The 26,832-nt window shown below is 44.1% G+C and overlaps 1 protein-coding gene across 1 annotated transcript in view; it reads right to left on the reverse strand.

Annotated features, from left to right (window-relative positions):
- LOC143216291 (spondin-1) overlaps positions 1–26,302 on the reverse strand; it is a 192,555-nt gene extending 166,253 nt beyond the window's left edge. The window contains exons 1-2 of the mRNA XM_076439205.1: positions 25,846–26,302; positions 9,680–9,914 (exon numbers count right to left, since the gene is read on the reverse strand). Of these exons, the coding sequence (XP_076295320.1) occupies positions 9,680–9,914 (235 nt within the window). The 5' untranslated portion in view covers positions 25,846–26,302. The remainder of the gene's footprint in view (positions 1–9,679; positions 9,915–25,845) is intronic.
- Positions 26,303–26,832: the final 530 nt, after the last annotated feature.

The following is a 26,832-nucleotide window of genomic DNA, read 5'->3' on the forward strand; positions in this document are numbered from 1 at the left end:
CAACGTACCGGAATCGAGGGGTTGGACTGATTGGGGTCAAAACTGAAAGGCTGATTTATGTCTAACAGACGATTCAGAGAATAACTAGAAAATTGTTCAGTAAGCGTAGCAGAGCCTGGGAAAAATAATAGAATCTATTAAATATTTGTAGGAGTCATGGAAAAATTCTAGAACCTATTAAAAAACTAAAAGTACTGTCCAGTGAAAGAGTGTAAACTAGCGGGACGGGAACGGGGGCAAGAAGGGCATTGCGGACGCTCAGCTCGATCACCCCTTTTCGACTCGCGCGTAGTTCCCGCCGTTCATAGGCGTAGGAACAGATATTGCTACTATGATAATTTGTAAATAACTAATAAGGCGCGCGAGATTTTATTCCGTAGCCAGTAATTATATTGACGATACGTCATTCGATAGGGCATCAAGAAAAAATGTACCGAGTAAAATTTCAACCCTGTATCTCGATCGGGAGGGTAGTTATGGGGTAAAATAAAAAGACCAGTTTTTGGCCTATTTTTCCTAGTTAATGATGTTTAGGAATTCTGAGAGAAATCTGACACATGTCAAGGACCCAAATACATATTCTGCAATTGGTTCCAGATCTTTAAATTGAAAATCCTGCTTGTAAAAAATCAAAAATCTCAAAAAAATCGGAAAAATGCAGATTTCACATGGAAGTTCTGCAGAGACAACATTTATATTTTTACAGTACCAATATATTGTTATAGTTATTGTTCATGATTTTTTTTCAGATTTTATGATTTCGTGCGCCGTAGTTAAAAAAGATAACCGATTTTTTTCTACGTCTTTTCCGCGAAGAAAGTTAACCTTACAATTTTTGTTTTATTTATTCTGTAAGTCTATTAGGGACTGATGAACCTTGCACATTTTACAGAAGTAATTAAAAAATGAAATCAACTTGTGTGACAGTTAGCTAACTCTTTGACTACGCCGATTACGCCAATGTGTGTCGTTTGTTTGTGTACATCTGACTCGCTCTCCGCGTCACGCGCCCGATTAGTGTGTGTCCGTCTCCGCCAATAGCGCGTTAGAGCCAAGAATGCGTGTGAGAAATGAGAATAGACGACTACGTTAAAGTCTGACCACTCAGGTGTTCTTTGCGTCCCTCTAGCCCCGTTCCCGCCCCACTAGTTTACACTCTTTCACTGGACAGTGCATGAGGAAACACTGTGCAAAAATAATTGCATAGTCCCAGAAAGAAATTGTAAGGCCTAGTAACTAGAATTGTATATTAAACTTAAACGAATTGGGGGGGGGACCAACTATAGATCCCGGAATTCTGGCACCGCAAGGTGCGCGATTTCCGAGGGTTAAATAAACGCGAGCATTCCGCCTCGTTATTATTTCCGTGACTAGCGGAGGAGAACGGGAAATGGTACATCGCGATCGGAAAAACGGCCATGACGCAAATGACGTGGATCGAGAGATGCTCTGGAAAGATGAATCGCGCGGCGATCGCAAGAAAAGTGGGGCTTAATGCGTCCGACATTCGCGGAGGCTCGTAATGACGGATGGAAGAAACCAGATGGGGCCCTTATTGTCGGGCTAAAAATATTGAAGCGTTTTGCTCGGCCGTTCGTCCCGGCTGCGCGGCATTCTGCGATAATTTAAAATCCTTTCAGAGCGGAACGATTGTACCGAGACAAAAAAAGAAGAAGAAAAACCAAGAAAATAAATGCTCCATGAAAATCGGTGACGAAACACTTTGCACCGGAAAAACTGGCGTCCCGTGTTTTCGTTTAATGCTTCCTCGTCGGAAGCTGATATTTCGACAGACAATCTTTGTTCCAATGGAAATTTTTTTCTGAAATTCTATATTATTGTAGAATAATGTAAAGCAAAAAATCAGACATAAAATGAGCAGATACTTGAATGAACGCGTGTCGTGTTTTATAAAAATTTCCACATTATGTCTTCGATTAATATCATCGTGAAACCGAGGACGCAAAGAAATTCTTTGGACCGACAATTTCCCGGCAAACTAATATGGGCATTAAAGCGAGCCACGAGGAAGTTCACCGAAGATTCCGCTCCATTTTAATCTAGTAGGATCCTCGGCAAAGAAAGCGCATAATCCCCGAAATCCTTTCCCACTAAATCACTCTGGAAGGTATAAATTTCCTCGAACGTCCGGAATCTTGTAACCCGTTTCGTGATTCTAAGTAAGCTCGGCTCGGGTCTCGGCTAAATAAAAACCGAGCCGTTTCGCCGGCAAAATCGATGTCCGTCTGATTGCTCAATTAAAGGAATCATCCTTGTTAGCCGCGGGAAGAACAAGCCGCGCGCAATTACGAAACAGCGAGATGCCGCGCGAAGATGTACCGCTTTGAGAGCTGCCGACAACGACGACGACAACGTAGCTGCAGAAAGAGAGTAAGAGAGAGGGAGAGAGAAAGGAGACGGGAACGCGCTCATATTCCGGCTGCTATTCATATTACCTGGAATTTCAATTCCAAGGACTTTCAGCGTCTCGGTTTAATTAACCAACGGGGCTAATAAACGCGTCTGCGAGCCTCGGCCCTCAGCTGAAAAACCGTCGGGCAACCTTTTTACCCGCGGTGCGACGCACGCACAGCGAACAAGCCGTAATAAGGATACGCGAGGACCGAAAGGAATGAAGAACGAAGAATACACGACGAGAGGCCACCCCTTCCTTTACGCGCCAAGGCTCGAGGCCCGTGGAAATTCCGCGCGGCGCGCGAGCTACACGCGGAATCGCTCCTCTCGCTTTGCTCTGCTCGCGAACGGGACTCGTGAACCGCTGCGCTGTCTTCTGGGACAAGAAAATGAACAGATTCCAGCTCTCCCGTGGGATTTCCTCTTGAATTTTCCGGATAAGCGGAATAATGTTTGCAAATGTGCGTGTGGACTTTTTGATTACAGGTGAAAATTGCTTTAGAGTGCAATCCTGTATGATGAAATAAGAAGGATGGATAAAGGGGTGAAATAGGCCGTGGAGGTTCTAGTTTTGAGATATTAAAAGTTATCCCTGAAACAGGGCGACCCGCCAGCACCGGCGAATCTGTAGATCTCTAGGCGCACAGACTGTGTAGAATCCATACAAATGACTGTACAATTTTATTACAAATTAAAATGCACTAAAAAAGGAGAAAATAATTTTTTTAGACATTGGTGACTATAAATAAAAGCGTGGAGCGCTAAGCTATATTGACGTAATCTTCGTGGGCGCTCCACGCTTTTATTTATAGTCACCAATGTCTAAAAAAATTATTTTCTCCTTTTTAGTGCATTTTAATATAAGCGTGGTTTAAAAAAAAATTTTTTTTATATATATTTTTATTTTCTACTTTTTAGACTTTTTCAAATGGAACACAAGATATAGTAATACTGGTATGAAAGAATAAGATATAGAAACGCAAGATATGGAAATACGCGAGATACAATAAAAGGATGACTCCGAGAGACGACGTCTCTTGATGGACTCCGAAATTGTCCGAAATGGAACTGAATGAACGGAACATCACACTGACTGAGCTCCTTCGGTGTGAAATGGGTCAGTGGAGTGGGGATGAGTCGGAGTGGGAACGCGTAGTGGAGTAGGGAGCGCTGGCGCGCGGAGTGGGGATCGCTAAACGCGATGACGTACTACCGAACGTCGCGTGGCAAGGTGTGACGGTTAATATAAACATTTTTTTTTAAATTTGTTTTTTAATATTGCATTATCATCCAATTCTGAGCTATGTTTAAAGTTTCAAGTCTCTAGCTCATCGGGAAGTTGTTTAAAATTCGATTACAAGATTTGACGCATACAACAACAACAACTTGGCAAGCTAGGTAAAATACACGGCTATATATACATATTTTTCTGTGATTTGCTCGCGTCTGTATCATGATATACAGCATCTTTGAACCCGTTTTCTATTCTAATGGAAATCTACTACAAAGACAATCTACTCCCAGTTTACATACCTCGGATATTAGCCCCCTCTGTATTCCGCCACATGTCTGTGGACAATGTGTAAGTATGTACAGTGCTCCGTTCGGTCATAAATCTCCGAAACGCAGTGTCGAATGAGGATCGCGGCAAGATGACTGTCGCCACAGTTGAGCAAACAGGAAGGGCGGTCTGAGGTTTCCTCGACTAAATATTACTTGGCGTTCTTTTATCGAGCCGCGCCACTTGTCACGCGTTTAGTGCTTCCGGTTCTCCTCTTCGAATCTCGAAGTCAATATAGAACGGGACAGTCATCAGTAAGACAACCGGGAAAAATAACACGGGGACCTGTGTGAAAGTCTTGTAATCTCGACGACCGTCGTTCGTTCGATACGAGGAAATGAGAAAATCGTCTGGTGGGAATATTTCCTATCGACGAGGAGGCAGATGCACGATTATGCGGCAGAAATTCAGGCGGCAAGGCGAATACGTCGGGGTGGCGAAACGCGGCGCAAAGTACATCATTTTTTCCCGATTCTGTTGCTTTTCATCGTCGATTCGAGCGCAGCTGGTATATACGGGGAAGGAGAGAGAAACGGGAGCAAAACGAGAAGAGCCCCGACTCTCTCTCGGTTCAAGCTAAAAATACCTCTCCTCTTTACCTACGCCCCCTTCGCTCTCGGGCACACCCCAAGAGTCTCTCTCCGTCACTCCTTCGTCGTCTCCCGCCTCGATCCGTCTCTCTCTCTCTCTCTCTCTCTTTCTCTCTCGTATTTCTAGTTCGCTCGTTTCTCGCGCAGTCGTGTCTGTCCTTCCGCTTCTCGCAGCTCGAAACCGTCGCTCCACGGCTATAAATAAAAAAAATAACGAGAACACCGTGCGCGCTGCGGGTGTCTCGAGAGAAGAATAATTAGAAGCGGCCCTTGGAGCGTCCGCAGAAGAGAAAACTCTCCGGTGCAAAGCGTTCTTCTTCCCTGGCCAAGCCGTCGACGACGACGACGACGACGACGACACCGTCGACCGTCCGTCTATCCGTCCGGCTGTTTCTCTTCGTCTTTCCTTAACTCTCTCGCACGTCCGCTTTCAACCTGCTTCGCGCGACCGAGAACGTCTCTCCTCTCGTCTAGCGCTCTCTTGCGCGCGGACAAACACATTTCGCCGATCCCGTGCATCCGCCCGCTCACGCTCGGCTGAATATGCGATGAACCCTTTCTCGACACTTCGGAAAATAAGCGGGACCACGCCGTTCCCGAGGGAAAATGCCACACGACATTAGCGAGCGCGTGCTCGATTTTCCGAGATTCTCCTCCTCTCCGGACTTTGAATCGCAAATCTCGAAGCTGCCGGGAAGACGTCTTTGTCAACAATCAATTGTACGTTGTGATTAGTAAACTCCGGATATCATATATTTATGAGAAAAATGGATTCTGTTCGAATGCAAACCTGCGAAGACATCAAAAGAATTGAATATGATGTTAGTATACAATTCTCGACTTAAAAAAAACATTTATTCTAGTAATGAACGAGTATGGAGATCGTCATTAAGCCAGTCAGTTTCTGGCTATTAATTTAAATTGCCAGGAGTTTTCAGGAGCCCAGATAAAGTGATTCACAAAAATGTTCTGTATCGATTGATGGTCACGGGGCAAGCAAGATCGCGTGGAGTCACGTCGAAATGAAACGCAGGTCGCGGACGTTTCATTAATTCTGTGACGCGGCCCGTATTTCTAACACGGACCGTCCGAATTCTCGGAAGCTCGCGACCGAACGAAATCTCGGTAATGCAAAAGCTGCTGGTCTGTATCTCGCTGGGACAATATCGCAGCGGGGATCGATGGAAAGGGTTGGAAGAAGAATCGAGAGTGAGAGAGAGAAAGAGAGAGATAGAGAGGAGAGAGGAAACTATGTGAACAGTCTACGTGACCGTCGATACTTCCGGCTGGCTCCCGATGGCATTAGAGGCACGCGCTAACGCTCTTACGCTTGCTGGAAACGCGCGGACGAGAGCGTGGAGGCCGTTGGCGAGGTCGAGTGCACGGCCAACGAGAAAAACGCGAAAGAAATAAGAAATAAAAATCGTCGGAAGGGCGACGAGATAGAGAGAGAGAGAGTGAGATAGAGAGCGGCCCCGTGTGGACGTTACAGAACCCGCTGGAGGGGGTTCTGCAGGAGGAACAGGGTTGCGAGAGGGTGAGACTCGATGAAAAGAACAAAAGGGGTCGCGGAGCGCGAAAAAAGAGGGAGGAAGAATCGAATTAAGTCCGGCGAACTTGCCGGGATTGCAGAAGGAAAACAACGCGCGCTCGCGTCGGTGCCGATTTTACGATTCCTCCTAGGGTGAACGGAGAAGGGGTGGAAATGGGTGCACCAGGGGCGGACACGAAGGTCGGGAGATGGAACCGACGTTCTGGACGCGAATTCCATTCCATTAGTCGGCCGTTAGCAATCGTACGTGCCTGCTCGCCTATACACGCAGGATGTATCCCGGGAAACCTTCCTCCTCTCTTAGAGATCCTGCCGGAATGCAGGCCGTCCTAGAGAAAAAGAGAAACGGCCCTAGAAAAACTAACACCCTCGATTGCTACTCCGAGCCGCGCGACGAATCGCCGTAAAGGATTTTCGATTACGATTCCCTGCTACCCTCTTTTCGCCTCTACCCACTAAACTGCCTCGATGTTTATCGCCTGCTACGCTTTCCCACCCCCACTATGCCAAGTCCTTCCACGGGGGAATTTTTCTTTTAACCCCTTCTACTACGATGTATTCTACGATTGCAGTGATTAGAACTTTTCTATCTCCACTTGCATCAAGAGAAGTCATATTTAGAGGACTCCCATATTTTCAGGCTACCTTACACGGCTTGTTCTACTCGGTAAGTAGACTGTCGTCTGTCAGACAGCTCTTAGGAACAGACATTATCTACCTACAGCGTTCTACAACCGGAAGTTGCTGGCAAACTATTCGTTACGTCGCGGGAAACCTGGAAACTGCGACTACGAGAGTTCAGTAGATACGGACGTTCGCCGTCAGACGTCTCAACAAGACGCATGATACATGGCAGGATTGAATCTAGCAAATAATATGTATGTTAATAACAATGAGGAACTCTTGAAAAACACTTTCGTTCATGTTTTAGCAATTGCCGCAATTTTTTGTAAGACGAACAAATAAATATTGTTGGCTCGGTTATTTATTTACTGTAAGAAGGATTCTAATTTCGAGCTCGTCCTAGACTAGCTTCGACATTTTTTTACCATGAAACTACAAAAGCTCTTGTGACCGGGTTTCGGTGTACACGTTCGTCGATGTTTCACCAGTCTCCACAATTTTTCATACAACGGAAAAATAAAAATTGCTGGCTTGTTTCTTTTCTCGGTTATTCGAGGGAGCGCGAGTCGCGGAAATCTCGCGGCTGGTGGCGGCGCAACGAATTGCAGGAAATCGATCGAATTCCTGCAACACGCTTCATTTGCCGTGTTCGCGGCGTCAAACGACGCCCGGGAAATCCGTAGGATTAAAGCTTTCCACGAGGAATCCGCCGCGGCGGTCGCGAGACGACGGGGACAAGCTAACGATTCACGAATTCAGTCTCGGCGCAGCGTAAAACAAAATGTCGTCGACGCTGGAAATGCCGCTCGTCCGCATTCCCCGCATTTCCCTCTTTTCTGTTTCCTTCGACCCTAACCGTGTCCTTTCCACGCCCCTCGATTTTGCTCTGGGAATGCGAGAGGATGGTCTTTAAACCGAAATTCAATTTCGGCGGACGCGTGCCTTTCTAATTCGAATTTGACGTTTTCCCAGGGAAACACGGGCCAAGAGAGAACGGGTCCCTCCCACACTCTCCTATCCAATGTTCGAGGCAGTGTCGGACCGGATTTATTCGACTCTCGATTCCCAGACATTGAGAGGCACCGATTCTGGCCACAGGCACGAGTCGAGAACGCGAAACTGCCGAGAGTTACGAGCCGCGAGAGAAATTTATAGACCGTCAGGGACCCGCGACACCTGTTCCCTTCGTGCCCCCCATTACCCGTCTGAAATATTTCTCTTGTTTATGGACCAGTGGCTCCTGCGGAAAAGTCCCCGCTGCCCTTTTCGGCGCTGACATTTTTCAGTTTGATCAAGCTGCTTTTCGATCTGACACGATTCTAGACTCTATCGCAACAATTTTTACTCATTAAATTACCTGCGTTGAGAAGGAAGAAGGGAACAAACAATTGTGTTTCGTGTACGAATAACTAACGGTGTGACAAGTATCTCTGATTTTTACCAATTCCAAACAGTGAATTTTATGTAGAATTTATAGGCAACGGTGCCAGAGTGTTAAACCACACCCATCAACGTCGGCAGCCTGGCTATCGAGCGAAACGAATAAAAGCAGCAATATCGGTAACTTTCCTGATTTTTATAACGCGTTACTTCCATTTTCCAACTTTTTCCTCGACGTCGGTAAAACGTTTCTCGCGATACTAATTTTTACCGCAGACGTTTAATACTGAAACAATGTATTTTATCTCCGATAAAAGTTCAACGAGACTCGAGAGTTCCTTAAAATGTCCCACTGATCCTCGGCGATATTTTCACAATAATTCTAGCGAAGGTAGTAGAAGATTCTCCCCTGACAACAATTAAAAAGCAAGTTGCGTAGAGGTAGATTAATTTGGTACGAAATCTGTTTATGTTATTAAAGCACCGACGTACAATTAATCTGAATGTGCCATGTGTCCGGATACTTCTGGACGGCAATGTACATTAAATTGCAGCGAATCTACAGGGTTGGGGAATGCAACGGATTGGAGCCCCGAGTCTGCCATTCCGCGCGGCCTTGTTCCTCGAGCGAATATATCGCACGCTGGCACCCCGGAAGAGACCTCAATCATCGCAGACACGAGTCGCAACGACACCGTGCTCGCGTCGACGTCCGATAATTCCCAACTTCTCCAATTATCGTTTCTCGCGCGGACTGGGAAAGGAGGTCGAAGAGAACAAACCGAGGAAATGGCGTGTTCCGGTGAGCTGACGTAGCTCGGAGCACGCCTGCGGCGGCATGGCGGCTCAGGAATAAGCGTCGCTGATCATAGAAATCAGGTTGTTGGAATTTCCCTGGGAATTCCCTGCCCTCGCTTTTCCCTTGAGCTCCCCGCTACCGAATCGAATCAACCTCTCACACTCGTTTTCGAGACTTCCCCTTCGCCCCCTAATTATCTTTCAAAAATTCTAACCATCTTATCTTCGAGATGATTGTAGAATCAAGTTGGAATTTTTCTGTGAATTTCGTAGCCTCGTTGTCCCCCACAATTACACTGTCCAATATTTGCTCCACAATTACTGTTCGGTGGTTCTTAAACATGTTTAAACAATCATAATCTATTAATATTGGATATCACTGTGTTCGGGAAAGTCTACAGAATCTTTTGCTGTGAAGAACAATTCAATATCTTTTATAATAACATCACAATGTTTGTATAAAGTTGGAAAATATTTTTCCTATCAAAGTCATGTTTCTCAAAAAATGTGCGTCTAGGAGAAAGATTAAGGACAGGTTCGGAATCAGCACAAAAAACTCTATAATAACCACGCAACAGTAATAAGGAAACATAAAAAAAAGTTGAAATTTGTTGGACAGTGTTATTATATATATATATATATTTTTTTAATTTCCTAATTAGTGTTCGTAGACCGTGGACCTGAGGGAAAATTCTCAAGTCAAGGACTAAAAATTCAGGGATTAATGGTCTGCTGGAAACAAATGCGTGTAAGACTCACCGATCAGCTTGCCGAACTGAGCAGGTGGCTTCCATTCCGGGTAGTGCCGTGGAAATCGCGCCCTCGACCAGTAAGTCCTTAAAGTGACTTTATACAGCGCCAGCTTATCCTGTTTGTCCTCTTTTTCCAATCTGTCCTGGGCGAACGATCCACATTGGGCGACCACGAACACCAGCCGCGTTCCAAGCAGTGTCAACAGCAGCGTCGAACACTGCAGCCACGTCCCGCGGAACATCTGCAAGTTAGACGACAGGAACACTTTAGAAACGACTGGTCCCATCAGATTCCTTTTACCGTTGAAACCCTCGTACTACAGGCCTGGGTTTTTAGGTCTGGATTAAGTCTAAACCACCAATCTGTTCACAAATCTATCAAGTGTCCTAAAAGCCCGCCCCCATTGCTGCTACCCCTAAATCCGCTATCAAGCGAACGTACCCCGAAACAAGGTGATCTCCAAAAATCTGCATTGATCGATAACAAAATGACGAGCGGGGCGGCGTGTCTTTGGAAACGCGATCGTTCATTTCCCTCGACAGGGGTACAAGGAACAAACCGTGTTCCGCTTGGAAAGTCAATCCATTAGCCATCCTTTCTCCAGCCAGCACACCGCGCCGCCCAGTGAGCATGAACAGGCACGCAACAACGTTTTTAGAATACGAAGTCATGGCACGGCGCTTACCGCGTCCATCGCTGATCGATCAGCCTTGTGCACCAGCGAGTGTGTACGCGTTTGCACGTGCGCATCTCCGATGGGCCGCATAAATTTCACTGTGTTTTTAAAGCCCGGTAATCTTTCAATCAGAGGCTCGATCAATCGGCCCCGGCTGAATACGAATCGAAATTACGAGCGCTCCGCCAGGGAACGATCGAATTCGCCCGTGCCCAGCCGAAGGACTCTTCTGTTATCCTTTCGGATACGATCGATCGATCCCGCCACCCAGGATTACGGATTTACGCTTCCTGCTGGCTTGGCCGCCGCCTAAAGGTCCAATAACACTGTTACCATTAGTCTCCGGATTTTAGATTTATCGTAAAAATTGGCTGACCAGGTACAAGGTAGTCAAGAGTGAATCAAATCCGCAGGCTGTTTACAATGCGAAAAAGTCATTCAGTAAATTGCTCTGGTGTCGGTCACTTTTTTCTGTAATTGGGCAGGTGTGAAAATTTGCCAAACGAAATCGAATGTAGAAGAAACGGCTGTTCGCAGGTTCTCGAAAATCGCAACTGCAGTTCGATAATAAAGAGTTTTTCCGCGCGGGATTGGCGGAGACACGATGTATAGGTGGCGGGATCGTTGCATACAACTGCAGCGATCGTATCTGGCAGGCCGGCTGAAGCTCCGTACCGGTCTGTTTGCATATGCAGATCCGCGAGTGTACTCAAAATTCAAATCACATTCGAATCGCTTCCGATCGGTCGGCGCGCGCGACCACCACTCGTCGAAATTTCACGGCGGTGTGCCGGCTCCGCGCGATTTTACGCCACGCCGCACAATCTTGTTACACTTTGACCGTGAACTCGCTCGGTTTTGCATCAATTATCTTGAAACTTGCTCGGCCATGCCCTGGATGCCCTATGGCTGGGATCAGGACAGGGCTAATCAGCCTAATCAGGCGAAATAGATCCTCGAAGTCACACCTGGCTCGTATTAACAGTAAACCGACCGAGCACTAAATATGGTCTATGTTGTCCTATAAATTTGAAATGATTGAATTTGTTTGATGTTTGTGTGGTTTTCATTGTGATATACGCTTGAATAAAGAAATGCATTTAATCAGTTTATCCACTTTTTTATATTTAATGATGCAAGGGATTGTTTTTTGTAACTGATTGTGGGGAAATTAAAGAGTATGATTTATGTAAATCATTTTTAAGTGATTTCCAGTGGCGACAATTTATAACGAATTCTAATTAACGAGCAGTATCGTAAAATATTTTTGAAACTGCAAATTCTTTCCAAGAAAAATACCGAACCCATTCTGCTGCTGCCTTATCGAGTTCTAGCACGCTTCTGATAAGAACCTATTCCAGCCCTGCGTTCTCAGCCTTTGTACGTCGGAAAACACCGTTTCCATCCCGTTAGTTTATATAAACTTCATGCAAATTCGTAAGTAATCGCTTCTTGAGTCTGTCTCTCGTCGTTGAACTGTCTGACTGTCGGATGGAACCGGATCTATACGACATCTCTAAACCATGAGAGAGACTACTATTTTCTGTTCATCAGAAATTAATCTACTATGTACTTTGCTTGCTGCTGCTGCATCTCTTGGTAAATGTTCTACGCTTAAACTACAGTGAGTCACGAAAGTATTCGAACGCTCTGAAATGAAAAGTTTCACGCTTAAAAAATATAAGTCATGTTACGAATTATAAAATACTTTTATTCCTATAGTAACGTATGTATCATGATTATACATATTAAATTTAAATTGTCTTTGATAACATAATGAATACTTACAGTAAGGAACATAACTGTTCTACAAATTTTAAATCAGAACAACTTTTTTATGAATGGACCAAACGACTTCAATTTCTCGGTAAGGCTAGAAGAATTAGTTTAGTAAATGACGTCTAATATTACTGAAAATTTGGTTGACAGCATGCAACGACGTTTGCAAGCCGTAATAAGTGCTCACGGTGGTCCGACAAAATATTAAAACACTGTAATTTGTTTAAAACGTATACTGTTATTTAGTCGTTCGAATACTTTTGTGGCATTCATTTAGCCGATGTTTATGTTATCCGAGAGACTTTAAATTTAACATGTACAATCCTGATACTTATACGTTATTATAGAAATAAAAAAATGTTTTGTAATTCGTAATATGACTCATATTTTTTAAGCGTGAAACTTTCCATTTCAGAGCGTTCGAATACTTTCGTGACTCACTGTATGTATTTCTTCCCTTACTAATTTTAATAGATGAAGAATAATATACAATAATAGACAACTTAAAATTTGTTAATGTCCCTACAATTTAGAATTTCACTCACCGATCACTATCTCCCAAAGACTTTGAAGATTCGTTAATTCTAAAGATTTCCCAGAGACTGCCAAGTGCAGCAGGCCAGAAAATAATTGCAGCGTGCAACTGGAACGCATTTTCCTCTGATCCACCGCAGCAAAGGACGCTGAAGGCCTAGCAGAGGTCTTTGAAAAAGCAGAGCGCAAAGCTGGTAACACGGAAACAAACAGAGCGCTTTTGTGAGAGGATTCGAATGTCGCTGTTTTTCGAGTTCCTAGCCCCGATATCGCGGGAGAAATTCAACATTGAAAAAAAAAATAGTGCAGAGCATCATTGACTAGGGAACGCGGGGCTTCATCGCGCGCGTAGAACGATAGGCGGGGAGGTTTCCTCGTTTAATGGCAAACAAAGTAATTTTGCTGTTTCATCGGGCAAAAAACATCGGGCGTTCGTGAAATTCTTCCGGGTATTCGAATATTCGAGATTTATAACGCCGGAACGAAGTTGCGAACGCGCTTGTGTGCTCTCAGCGTTACGATTTCGACGCAACCGCCCGGAAAATACGCGCAAAAATGGCGTGACCTGGTTCGAAAGCGATGTTACAGCGCTTACAGATCGTACAGATGTGATTTCAGTTTGTTAACTGGATACTGTCGCTTTTCTAACTGTTATTCTGTTATTCTTCCTCTGTTCTTCTTTTCAGACCGCGTAGGATATTTTATTTTTCGAATATCATTTTTACAGATTAATTGCTGTTGAAAGAGATAACTGCATGACGCGATACTGATTGTGAGCAATCCTATCACTCGCGTACGATGCTAAAGTGAATGAACGAAGTGCCCCATAGTCAGTTCACTTTGTGAGGCTCTCAGATTCCCCTATTTTATGTCTGGCTTGAATTAATAACGGCAAAATCGTCGAATTGCGCAAATCCGTCAATATGATGACGAATCAGTGTGTATTCAGCTGGCTGCCGCGTCCGCGCGGAACACAATTACGAAGTAATGTAATGACTACACTGTGGACGGTTACATAAATACACAGTTTGATGTACTAATACCGAGGAACCGAATCCATCCGCACAGAAATATGGTTGCTCCATCGAGCATCGAACGAAACTTTATCAAGCATTTAACTACGATCGGATTTGTCCGCGAAGAGAGAGATAGAGAGCGAGAGGACCGCGCTATGAATGCGTGAAATCCGCGGCGTCGAAATCTATAAATTTTGTAATGTCGATGGCTCCGCACGAGCGTTAAATGTTCAGCACCAGTGAATAATAAAGCCAAACCGGATAACAAAACGCTCGACGATATAAACTGACGCGTAGAAGAGCAGATTTCAGACTCTCTTCAGGGTTGCTGTGAAAATTGAGCCGTCCGTCGGAGTGGCCGGAAAAATCATCCAACGCGAACCTAAAACCGAAATCACTGCTCGTGGCTTGAAGAATATTAAAGTGGGATTACTCGCGTAATGAAGGAAATCCAACAAATGTTTTAACATTTTTTTTCTGAAAAAACACTATTATTTATAGGAGTGTATTATTTTACAAAATACCCAACTTAATCTTAGCGACGGATCCGAACTATCGCAACTAATCGCGAAGTATACCGGCCGTGCTTGAGACAATAAAGCAACCCGCCGGTAATCAAAGTGGAAAAACGAGAGACACGATAGCGCCCGAGCTCGCGCGGAATGACAAGCTGCAAAGCACTTTTGCAGCGGTATCCGTTTCGAACAAAATGAAACCGTGCAACGCGAAACTTTTCATTGATGATGGGGATCGCGCAACGGACGGAGAACGGGGGCTTGTAAATATCATATCACATTTACCACGGTCATTATTCGAGAGGAACGAATCCGTGGATCAACAACGCGAAGCTGCAGTCAGGTACTATGGAGTTTAATTAATTGAAAAATGTGTATCGCTGCGCGGCCATTGTGCCCTGTCAAACTCTGTCAATCTGTCTTCATCGGGGATGGAAAATCGAAATCGTAATATTCCACGGCCCGAAACATTAAAGTATTAGTTTTTCCATTTTTGATTCTGTACGTGTGCTTCGTTCGAGAATTTTACAAGGATATTCAAAGTTGCTGTGTCGATTGACAAAGATATCCAAATTTATACAATATTATTCAATAAGGTGGAGTGGGGTAAGTCCGCCCTAGTTTAAATTGATGTATTTTCAGTCTGGTATGTAAAAACTTAACGTTCTTGGTATCAAACTCTTGCCACAGTTATTACTGATCAATTAGTGTTATGCAGGATTCTAATTTTGTTTGAAAATTATCAGTTTGGTAGGATACTGTACAAAGTGTCAACTAGGACGCGCTTGTCCCGAAAATGGGGCAAGTCTGTCTCTGAGAGTTTAAAGTGCCTTCGAACCTTGTTTCAAGTGCTACGGGGCAAGAAAAGAATGATTAACAAGCCTGCTACAAAATGCTTTTTATTGCATTAAATATATTGCTTAGTTTTATAGTTACCTATACAGTACGCACTTACCCCACCGTGATAGTACGCACTTGCCCCGTGTAGTAATATTTACGGGGCAAGTGCATCTTTGCGTTTTTCTCAATAAATTTTAAAAAATACAATAAAAACGGTTTATTTAAAGTAAACCTACATCAATATTTGTTGGTCTTACCTAAAATAACAACACAGAATATATTAATATCTTGTAAACTATTGCACGTTCAGGGTAACCTCAAAGTTGTACGTGTACCTCGCACGTGGCATTGGTTGATTTAAGCGAGGAAAACACCTTTATTCTTGGGCGACAACTATGTAGAATAGTTCATACTAACTTATACTACATTAATAAATACAAGCTAGAGAAATTTCGTTCATATTATAATAAAAATAACCAATTAACCTTATCTAAATTCCGTAGGTAAAATGGCTTTGAAAAAAGATTGGATAAACCAACTATATTTTTCTCGGCTCTCTATCGCTCTGGTACGTGCTCAGACGACAGTGCATAAGCCTCGAGCGAATAAATTCAAAGCCCCCAAATGTCCGACAAAGGGAAAAACCGTGATGTTTCAGTCGGAAGGACAACTTTGCGATTTTACTCGACAGAGACGAAAAGAAAAACATGAAGGGACGATTTCGAAGCAGACAGGAGGATCAAAAATACCGGAGAATCTTTTTATCGGACAGCCGACAGCGGCCGAAGTTCGGTGCGAGTTGGCCAGCGTGTTAATCCGCTCCACAAATACAAATATCCCCGAGTAACCGAGCGCGGGCGGCTCGCGTATTAACGCAACTCGTTAACGAACCGCGTGCATTCGAAAGTTTCGCGTTTTCTCGGGCCCCGAGGCTCGCCAAATCAGTGGGAACTCGGTAATTACTTTCCCCGCCGCGCCGGCGAACTAAAATATAACTCGGCGTCTTTGCGAGACGAGCGAGCATTGCCTGCTCCGGATTCTTAAGTTTGGCGCTCGCACTAGCTCGAGATGATCAACTATTGGCTCTCGAGCCACATATGTATGCGAATTTTGTAGGTGCACATTAGCAATAATTAATGAGATCCCAAATACGCAGGTGTCGCATAATCAATCCTCCTGAATAGAATCTTAATGCACGTCCCGGAAAGCCAAAATAATTCAAAGGATTAAAGATCAGGGGCCACGAAATTATTAACGGAAGAAAATGAAATTTTGGATAATTTTATACGTACGATTTCCTAGTCGTTTGCGAACAGGCTACGTTGGTATCGCAGGATTTCGAATGGATTCTTCCGTTATCGGAACCGATCGACGAATGTGAATTATCGAATTAATGGCCGAACGAAAACGGTAATGAAACTGCGGGCTGGGTGAAAATTAAATACACCTTCCCGGCGACGCGCACGTGATATTAAATCGAACGAATAACATTGTACGCTCGCCAAAAATACATTTAGGGGGATTCGGTTTTTATAATTTTCAGCGGGTCTGTGTGGTTCCTGCTCTGCCTACGGTTCCTCCGATGGGTTCAATTATTTCGGGTGTATTGATTTATCACGTGTATTTATCATGCTTCGGCGTGGAATCGTGTACAGGGAGGACCGTAATGTGTGGGGCGCGCTTTAAAGATTGATTTAGTGCGATATGTAACGAGTTCTGCGTACTACGGATTGATATTTGATTGCTAGACAGATGTTTATAACATCGTGAATATTCAGGGATTGTATTTATCAGAATTTTGAATTTCTGTGTCGTTTATCGCTCGATGAAATTATTTATGGAGCCATTTGTACAGTCAGTCGGAGTGGTTCTACAGTCTTTTTATGATGTCCGATAGTTTATTGATTTGTGATTTCGATATTTTTAAGCGTTATAGGAATTTGTTGAAATTCGTGTTGAATTCTGCAATGCAGCAGCTCGGTATTTGTTGTGGCCTTATCGGAAGAATTACGATAGCGCATAATAACTGTCTTCATTATTTTCAAACGCTTTGTTGATCCCCGAACTGGGTCACGCACATTATGAGACACCCTGTAGCGTAACTCAGAAAGCCGGGCCACGTCATAAACAGGATCATTCGACGCAACGGTGTAATTTCCGATTAATAACCGAGCATTATCCATTGATCATAGATATGCAGTCCCGTCAGTAAATATTAGACCACCCATTGTGTACGCGTGCCACACAAAATTTTATCGAAACTGTAGAATATTTTACGCCGCTTTTGTTACGCGGGTATAGCGTAAACGTGATTTATTAGACTCTCGATAGTCCCTAGAGGATATTTATTTATTATCGACGATAATTTCATCGAAGTCTCTAACGACCGTCGAACACAACTATAACTGCCGCACAGTGTGCGGAAAAATTCACCAAAAACCTAACACAGACCTTGATAAATTCATGAGCCGTTATTTTATTTATCAACAATGCGCACACGTAATATACACGGCGTAAAAATATAAAATTCCAAAATGCGGGAAACATATCTTCGGCAAAAACTTCCTCGCGGTTAGAGCGGAATAAAAATGTTGCAACATTTTTTTAATAAACTGCATCCTCTGCATTCCACCAGCGCAAAAACGTACACACTGTAACTATATATGCACGCGAGGAATCAAACTGCTAATATTAACAGACCTGATCGAATAAAAACTTGCCCAATCAAAAACCTATACAGATCATGAAAAAAAAGCTACAATCTCTAGGCACAATAAAAAAAGAAGAAATGTGAAATCGATGCAAAACAGATCGAGACCCGACGCAGATCGGAACCAAGCCGAGCCCCACTAAAAAAGTGATAACTATAAACCAGATCAAAGCGTGTCCCATCGAAATCAAACAGAAACGAGGAGCAGTTCGGCATCGATCGCGCCATAAGAATCAAAACCGTATCAATCCAGGGTCTTATGGTTTCGGGGGAAGCACCGAGGGTGCTGGAGATCCACGGGCCGAGTGGCTGCATTATTCGCAGACCGGGGAAATATTTTCGCGCGAAAATAGCCAAGGACGGGGACGTTATTTCACCGGCAAAGTCGTATCTCGTTTACTGTCACCGGTGGAAAAGGTTTCCACGGCTACGAACTCGTGGCAGCGAGCCACCTAACTGAAAACTACCCTCTATCTCTGCCCCTCTCACCTTTCTCCCCGTCTCTCCGTCTTTTTTCTATTTTTCCTCTCTCTCTCTCTCTCTTTCTCTCTCCTGTTACGTACGTTTCATTGCGTTTCATTACCTTGTCTCTAGCTCGTCGGGATATCTCGCGGCGCGAACAACGCAGCACGCCAGCCGAGTTTCGCTTACGTGTCGGGATCGTTTGTCTCTCAACGCCGCTGACCTAATTTCAGTCCTTAACTTGCGTGCATTAAGTACAGAGACGCGTCCAAGGGAACAGCCCGAAAAATCCGGAACACGCCTCGAATCCGTCACACACACACACACTGTTTGCTCACAATTTGTCCCCGAGCTGTTCGCGCGAAACCGCGACGCGCGATTTTCCCTGATGCGGAATATCAGCAAACTCTCCAGCTATTATATGTATATCGGGAACTACAGCACTACCATTGTCCATTGTTTTCTTCGGATGAACTCTAACTAGCATCCCTAATAGCAAAATTACCAGGTATCATTTTTTAATTTATAATTGTGGACGACTAATATATAAAATTGCTATCGTTGTTGAATGATCCAGTAAAAAATCCTTACGCGTACACCACAAGCTCTGATAAATTATAAAAGAATCGCCAACAGATATCTGTGGTTGCAAGGAAAAACGCTGCATGTCACAATTTCAAAAAATTCGAGTTTACGCATTCATTGAGCTTTATAGTATAGGATTTACGTATTTACCAGAAAAAAAGTCATGAAAACAAATTCGAAAGACTCCAAAAAATAATACAATTCAACCGATTTCCTGTGTCGAAGCATTAGTGATGAAGACTTTAAACGGCAATATCTTGAAAGTGAAAGTATGTGACATGCGGCGTTCTTCCTGACAAACTACAGATATAATGTGTTGAATATTAAAACAGAGTATGTGGAGGAAGGGGTTGAAACATCTCCAAAGAAAGATCGCGGGTCGTTGGTCGTTTCGACGGTCCCCTCGACGGAACGTGTTATTCGGTTCTCCCCGGGTAATCGTTTTTGTTCGACAAGCTAAAAGCTAATCCCGGGCCGGTTGTTAATCGGTTGAACGGGGGTTGGAAAAAGCCTCGCGTGCACGCGATCCGCCCCGCAATTATCCGGCGAGGGGCGGAGAGAGGTTCATGGTTCGCGGAGGAGAGGGCGGGGGGATGATTCTCTTCCGGGTCCTGGCTACTTCAGAATTTTCTAGTAAGCAACAAGTTGTCGCGAGCCGCGATTACTTGTTGGCACGTAAATAACGAAAGCGACCAGAGAGAGAGAGAGAGAGAGAGGGGGGGGGATCCTCGGTACACAACGCGTCGAGATTTTTACATGAATTTAAGCGACGCTTCTGTTCCTGCCGTGGAAATAAAACGAAAAATTCTGGCACCGTTCTGTTGATCATAAAACGATCGACGCCATCCAGAACTACACCCGGTAGTAGAAGCAATATTTCACGAGTATTTTGTTTCATCAACAGTGATTCACAAGCTTCTTTCTAAGATCAGGATAGAAGCATTGTGTCGAGAAGACCGGAAGTTGTGGGAAGAACATAGACCACCGAAATCATGGCAACATGTTCCTGGGAGGAAGTGTCTATTAGAGAAATCTTAAAATTCTCTACTTGGAATTCGAAGAGTTTTCCGGGTTTCTTAATCGCTTCTCCATTAATGGGACTCGCTATTAATACGATGCTTCAGAACACACTCTAGAATTCTAGAAATAGAAATTTCATCAGAAACTAGAAATATCATTTTTGACCAGATATTAAGATTGATCACTGAAATATGCTGAGAATGTGCAGAAGACTTCCTGTCCAACGCAGATACGTATTTCTACCCAGAGCAGAGAAATTTAAAGAGCCTTGATCTACCCGAAACTCTCGAGCCGTTTTAAAAATAATTCCGGCAGGCTAAAAACAAAAAGATACTGCAGCAGATATTCGTGCAGTCTACATTTTTCAATTGTCCGAGAATTTGCAGGCGCAACGTAGTCCCGAAATTCCACGGTGCAACGATAAATCTGTATTTTAATCGCACGAATAATCCTCCCAGTACGAACGATCTGAAAGAGGATTCCTGATAGCCAGTCCCATCGATCCTACCCCAGAATGCTCGGAAGAGAGGGGGAGAGAGAGGGAGATACATAAGTTTCAAGAGAAGGAACGTTTCAATACGTTTCGCGATTCCACGGAAGTCGCGACGATACTTCCCGCGCGGCACGGTGCTTTAAATAATGTTTGAATAAAAAGCCCGAAAAAGTTTTTCGGTTAGATTGTGCTCGGAGCCAGGATTTACAACAAGGGTAGAATAAGCAGCCCCTCCACCCACTCGCCCCTTTGCGTTCCTATGCAGCCGAGGTAATAATAAAGTGAGACGAAGCCGGAAGGATGAGGCGGAGCAGCGGAAACGAGAGAGGCGAGAGAAACAGCCGGCGAAGACGGAGATCTCCTTCTCTCTTCTGCCTGTTGCTACAACTTCCATCTTCTGCTCTTTCCGTCCCTACGTCTTCCATCTTCCATTCTCTCTACCCCGTATCTCTTTCTATCTATCACTCTCTGCATCCCTTATCCCTCTCTACCCCTCTTTCTCTCGACACCCCCACCTCTTTCTATTTTTCACTCTCTTCACCCGTTATCTCTTTCTATCTGTCACCCTCTCCGCCCCTTATCTCTTCTATCTACCACTCTCTGTCCCTCCTCTCTGCACCCCCTACCTCGGTCTGTCTCTGTCGATCTCTGTGGATATTCAATTTCAATCGGATTCCTCGAAAGCTTCATCCCTTGGAATCCGTTACAAAAGTTCGGTCGCGACGCGAACCGAGGAACCGGACCGATTTCGACCGCTTCCGGTGGGCGGGGGCGTGTTTTAAAAGTATACGGAGGCACCCGAAACTTCTTCCCCAGCGAGTCGTTAACTTCCCTCGGAACCGTAACTCCGTCTTCGCCAGCAACCCCTTCTACCGGGGCTGTTTTGCCGGGGAACACGTGTTCCGGAGTGTTCCCGAAGTGTTTGCGAGGGCGGACTCTCTAACTCTCTTTCTCTGTTGCTCTCGCTCTCTCTCTGAATCGCCGCAGAATGGCCTAACAAATTACCGCTGCCCCGAACAATACTAAATATCCAATGAGCCGAGCGAACGCACTCGGAATCGCTGCGAGCAATCTAGCAAGATTTCTTCGCACGTGCGAGAGCTACTGATTACTAAGTTATTAGCTGACTCTGGGAATTTGTGCACTTATACTGTACAACTATTGTTGAAGTACGTCATACGAAAATCTGATCCAGTATTCTCTCGATTATGCAAGAATAATAGCGCGCTCTATTGAACAGCGACAAATTACCTATGATCGTACCGATCGCACAAAATTCTTGTTATTCCAATCATTTTTTAACACAAATCATAAATCGATTGAAAAAACCCCTTCCGTGAAGATCAAAAAGTATTAGTTTTTACTACTACAATTATTAAGCAACCAAATGAAAATTTCATCAACGCAGAACACGGTCCATTTATTTGCAAATAAATATATAAACGGATCTTTCGATTCGGATTAAATCCCCTCGATCACAACCCTAACAAAAGCAACAGAATCGTGGAAGTTAATTGTGATTCGAAGTTCACAGTCAAAAAGTGCTCTCTTGAAGACCAACAGTTTACACGAAATGAATTTCCAGTAAACGGGCCAGAGGATTACGCGCTTAACCGAAGCTTACATGCAACCGTTGCAAATATCAACAGGGGGAGGGTAGGGGGAGGGGGGCTAAAGCATCACTATAATTCGGATTTTAATATCGCTGGTAATGCGATATTCCATACTGAGCCGTTAATTCGCGGGATAAAGGACACTAAAGTCGTCGGTCCGAGCGCGAGCGGCCTGCAGATAAAACGACGCACGGTATGGAGCGGGGAAGAGTTCACGGCTGCAACAATTAATTAATACATTTTCGATAATTAAACGTGGCGATCGTAATGGGAGTCGCGTCTCTAATTTCCGTCGGATAATAATTGGTTGAGAATCGGGTCGCGTTAATAATAACGTTACGCGGTGGGCATCAAACGCGCGGATTATCCCCGGCGAATTAGAAGATTCTATGTTTTGGTGGACGAGTCGTTTCGCTAAATTCTAATAAACAAACCGGCGCACCGGGCCGAGCAGAGCAGGCTGTAATTTTCATTTGGACATCGAGCACGACGATACCGAGGGCCGCGTCTGGAAATAGTGGTGCCACACGTTTCCCTATTTTCAGCCGCCTAACCGGTCGCAGCTGGTAGATCTAGTCTTCTGGACCAGAAAAAATCGATTTTTCCGTTTTGCAGTTTCTTAAACCAGTGTTTTATGCAGCTCTAACTGTACCCCGCTAACGGTTAAAACGTAATAATATCGAGTACTTTGACAACAAGAAGTCCATTCTCCAAATAATAAAATCAGTCGTGGTGGACCAGACATGTGTCCAATTAATGGAGCTTCCCGCTGTCAAATTTCTGATTTAACCGGCCCCGTGCAACTCTCTAAAGCTCGCGTGCACTCTTGTCGCTCAGGCACGAAAACTCGTTAATCATATCAAGCAATCAATCCCTCTCGATGCTCCATCGGCGAGCGGCACCCGTGAATTCCGCTCCTGGATCCCGATTCGGACGCATTAACGAACTGTGGAAACAGAAAAACTGGGCCAGTCACCGACCGTTGCGAAAACAAGTCCACTCGGACGAGGTGGGTGGAGAAATATTGTTGAAGAGGTAACACGCCATCCGACAAACATGCTGGTAGCTCGAATCCGAAGCTCCGATGACGAACATTTTTCGTCAATTATTACTAGGCGGCTTATCTCTTAACAACACTTTTGCCAATGCGTGACATTATTTTCATGTTTTTCCTGCGAGGAAATAATAATCGTGTTCGTAAATTGTCTTTTGACAACGGTGACTGTACATTTTAAGCAGGCTTACGTTTTTAAAAACGATTTTGAAACAGTACGAAGTATGTAGATTTGTTCGAAGAAAAATTGTGAGGGATGTGCTTAAATAATGTTTGCCTCTTTAAAGACAAAATTTGGATGTCTCGTTCTAAATAGTGTATCTCCTTCTTAGGGTCTAAAATTTTGATGTGCCTCCTGGGGGAGTAACCGCGTTAAAGCATGCGAAGCTAAAATTTGATTCATGATAAATATAGAAAAGTTTTGATTTGTGTGATTAGAAAGTTAGTCGGGCAGCGAGGGACCCCACAATGGAAGTTCAGAGTACATTTTCGTATTCCGTAAGTTCGAGAGCTACAATAAACTCGGTGAATGATTGCATTCGCGGGCGGTTTAGTCTATCGACGTGGCACACCGGTTCAATTGGTTCATAATTGTTTCACATTACAAGCCTTTGGTAACGAATCCGCAAATTAACCGCAGAACGTCACACACGTAGCTGTGCTCTTCCGTCATTCGCTCGTGTTTCACCCGATAGTATTCATTTCAACGTCGCGATGCTCTTAACAGGGCCTTTGTATGTGTTTGTACACGAACCCCTCTAGGTCTGTTACATGCTGTATAGCGAAACGTCGTTGTTGTGTAACAGTCTAATGAAATGATCGGGACATTTATTTGACACCGCTCGACTCACATGACACAATCGCAATTTCCAAATTGCGGTGTGGGTTGCGGATTCTATCATGGATATCGAGAAAATGGTAAATGCCAATTGTGTAGAGAGTGCGACACAATCCAAGAAAATTATAAATTAATTATTCATTTATTATTTACAGAAAATCTTAGATCCTGTAATTATCATTGCAATTTTCAGCAATCTCTTCATGTAATCTAGGAAGAAATATCTAAAGAATTAAATAAAGAATAATAACAATTAATTATTCAAGAGCGAATTTAGTTGAAGAAAAATTGCGAACCTTGTCACTACACTATTCATCTATTTCTTAAGAGTGACATTTTATAAGCGCCAGGGAAGAGCAAATATTCAGTGAGGGGTTGATAAATGATTTAATACGAGAACACCTCCCATAAAATTGCATTCTCCTTTATCCTCTTCTTAAACATATTGTAAAGCAAGAAGAAATTCTATTGTAATCTAGTTTCCCCGTGACTGCCAATAAGAATACGAAGTTGCACAGACACTTGTTGTACGCCAATCTATTTCGACCAACCAGAGCAAACAAAATGTAGGGAAGAGTGTTCTTGGAGCATCCCAGGGACTGTATTACATTTCCCAGCGGCTGTTCCGGTTAAAATTCTATGGAATGAGTCCGTGCACGTCATTATTGCCTCCTAATATTCTTCGCAGCGCGGCTTGTTCGCCGCAAAAGAAAATTTCAAGAAAAAAAGAACGCGGCAGAGTTGGCTCTCGTTACCGCGGCATGGCAGCGCAACCTCAAAACTCCGCCAGCTGCGGTTCCCCGTGTTTCAACTATTCTCGGCATTACGCAACGAGCGGGAACTTCTGGTCGATCACCTCGCAAGAAAACCTGCGAATCCTCCGTGAATTGCAAACAAAAAACGCGATAGCACCCCTTGCATCCCTCGCGACCATTGCACCCCCATCAACTTTGTTCGCAAGCGAAAGTTGACCTTAGGACGTCGTCTATTTATGTGAAAAGCTTGGCGAAAGCGAGGGTGGAACAAGTTTAACCCCATCGTCAGCTATAACTTTCGGGTAAATGTAAAAATATATAATGTTTTTAAAGTACGCTGATTTTTATTTTGGATTTATTTGTGAGTTCACAAATAAACATTGAGTCATTGCCGCTCCCATGCTCCTAATTGTGTAATTCTGGCCGCGGCGCCTACTTAAGGGTTGAAGCTCTCTCACGCGAGGCATTCTAAGAATTCATCCTTGGATCACGTTCCAACATTCTATTTACCTTTCTTTCTGATGTTCTTGGCTGGCGAAGACACATCATTGTTTGGTGCATTGTTGACCCGCTTTGAAAATAATACCAAGAAATACGAATAGACACGCATTCACCGTGCGCGCACGGTTTGAAATGCAAGAAACATTTTCTACTCCCACAGAAATTCATATTTCATAACTCTGTTATAGTTCGCGCAACAGTTTATAATTGCCTCTATTAACCTAGTACCTTAACCAACCCCTCTTGACGTTATTATACTCCAACAAAGTTTCAAATGAATCAATTAACCGCAGGTACCATTTCTTCCCTTTATTAAAGGGTCGCATAATGAGATAAGGACAGCTTTACACATACATCCTGGCGATTTTTCAGACAGCGAAGAGATCTGTGCTGGTCATCATTAAAAATTTATTCTCGGTAAGTTCAGTGTAACACTTCAACTACTGTTGTGTTGTACCAAATGGAAGCTTAGAAATCTTTTTTTGACGGTAAGTTTGTGGTTTATGATTGAAGTTTGCTGTCGAAGGATCTAAAAAATTGGAAAAGGACCAATTGCCGGTAGACGGTAGATAATGTGTTAATTGCAAGGGTGTTTGGAGCATATATAAATTAACAGGTTAATTTTCATCCTTTTGAGCCTCGAACATCAATTAAATGTCATTTCGTGTCCCAGCGTGGGTTACTTAAGTTTCATAAACACCAAAAGTGTGAAAGGTCCCTCGAGAGATGGATCCCCCATCGATCCCTCGAGGGGGTACCATTCTCGGGTCAAAGTTCTCACCGTCCTCGAGCTGCGTAAGTCCCTATTCGCTGGCTCTCAGTCAGTCTCTGCGAATCGGCGGCGGTGGAGACGAAACGCCGAGAACCGAACACACTCACATATCACACACAGGGGCGGGTTTAACTCGCGGCGATCGAGTCGCGATGGATCGTTCGCTGGACGAGTGAGTGTTCGCCGACGAAGATTCACCAGTTTCCGGCGCGCGCGAAAGAGGAGTGACAGAAACAGAGAGAAAGATAGAGATAGAAACAGAGAAAGAGAGAGAAAGAGAGAGTATAAGAGAAACAGAAAAAGAGAGACGGAGGTGGCACGGGACGAGCACGAATTTGGTCGCGAGCGAACGAGAACGAAAGGGGAAGGAGGTTCTCACGTTTCACGACACGTATCACGCGCGGGTCACTGTCGAGACCGAGACGGGCACGGTGCTTTTAGCTTGAGGGTTGCCGCGGTACTGCGAGGTCCGCGCTGAATCGTATCCGAGCCTACCGAGCAGACCCGCTGCCTACCCTCCCGACCCGCTCGCCCACCCAACCATTGGTCGACGCTTTCGCGCCGGCTTTGTCCATTGGACTATTCAAACACGAGCTTGCGCTCTCCTAGCTCGCCGAACTTAGCGCTCAACAGCTTCTGCTTTTCCAGACCACGAAAGTTTGTCCTTTGAACCCTTCAGGAACGATCTCTGTGTGCTATACTGACTCCGACAAATATTTCAGAATTTATTCAGGTAATTGTTCCAGTGGTCAGGGCCACTTAACCCATTAAGTACCAAATGTTTATTTCAAAATTTTTGCGTTGACTTTATTAATATACAGGGTGAGTCACCTAACGTTGCCACCTCAAATATCTTTGTTATTGTTAAAGATACGTAAACTGTCTGATGGACAAAGTTGAATGGTAAAATGGGGCACATACGATACCAAAAAATTTTTGTTTTTATGTAATTTTTTTAGAGATATGAGGGCACCTTCATTTTTTTATATATTTTTT

This window comes from Lasioglossum baleicum, chromosome 15, assembly GCF_051020765.1.
Source record: "Lasioglossum baleicum chromosome 15, iyLasBale1, whole genome shotgun sequence".
Lineage (NCBI taxonomy): Eukaryota > Metazoa > Arthropoda > Insecta > Hymenoptera > Halictidae > Lasioglossum > Lasioglossum baleicum.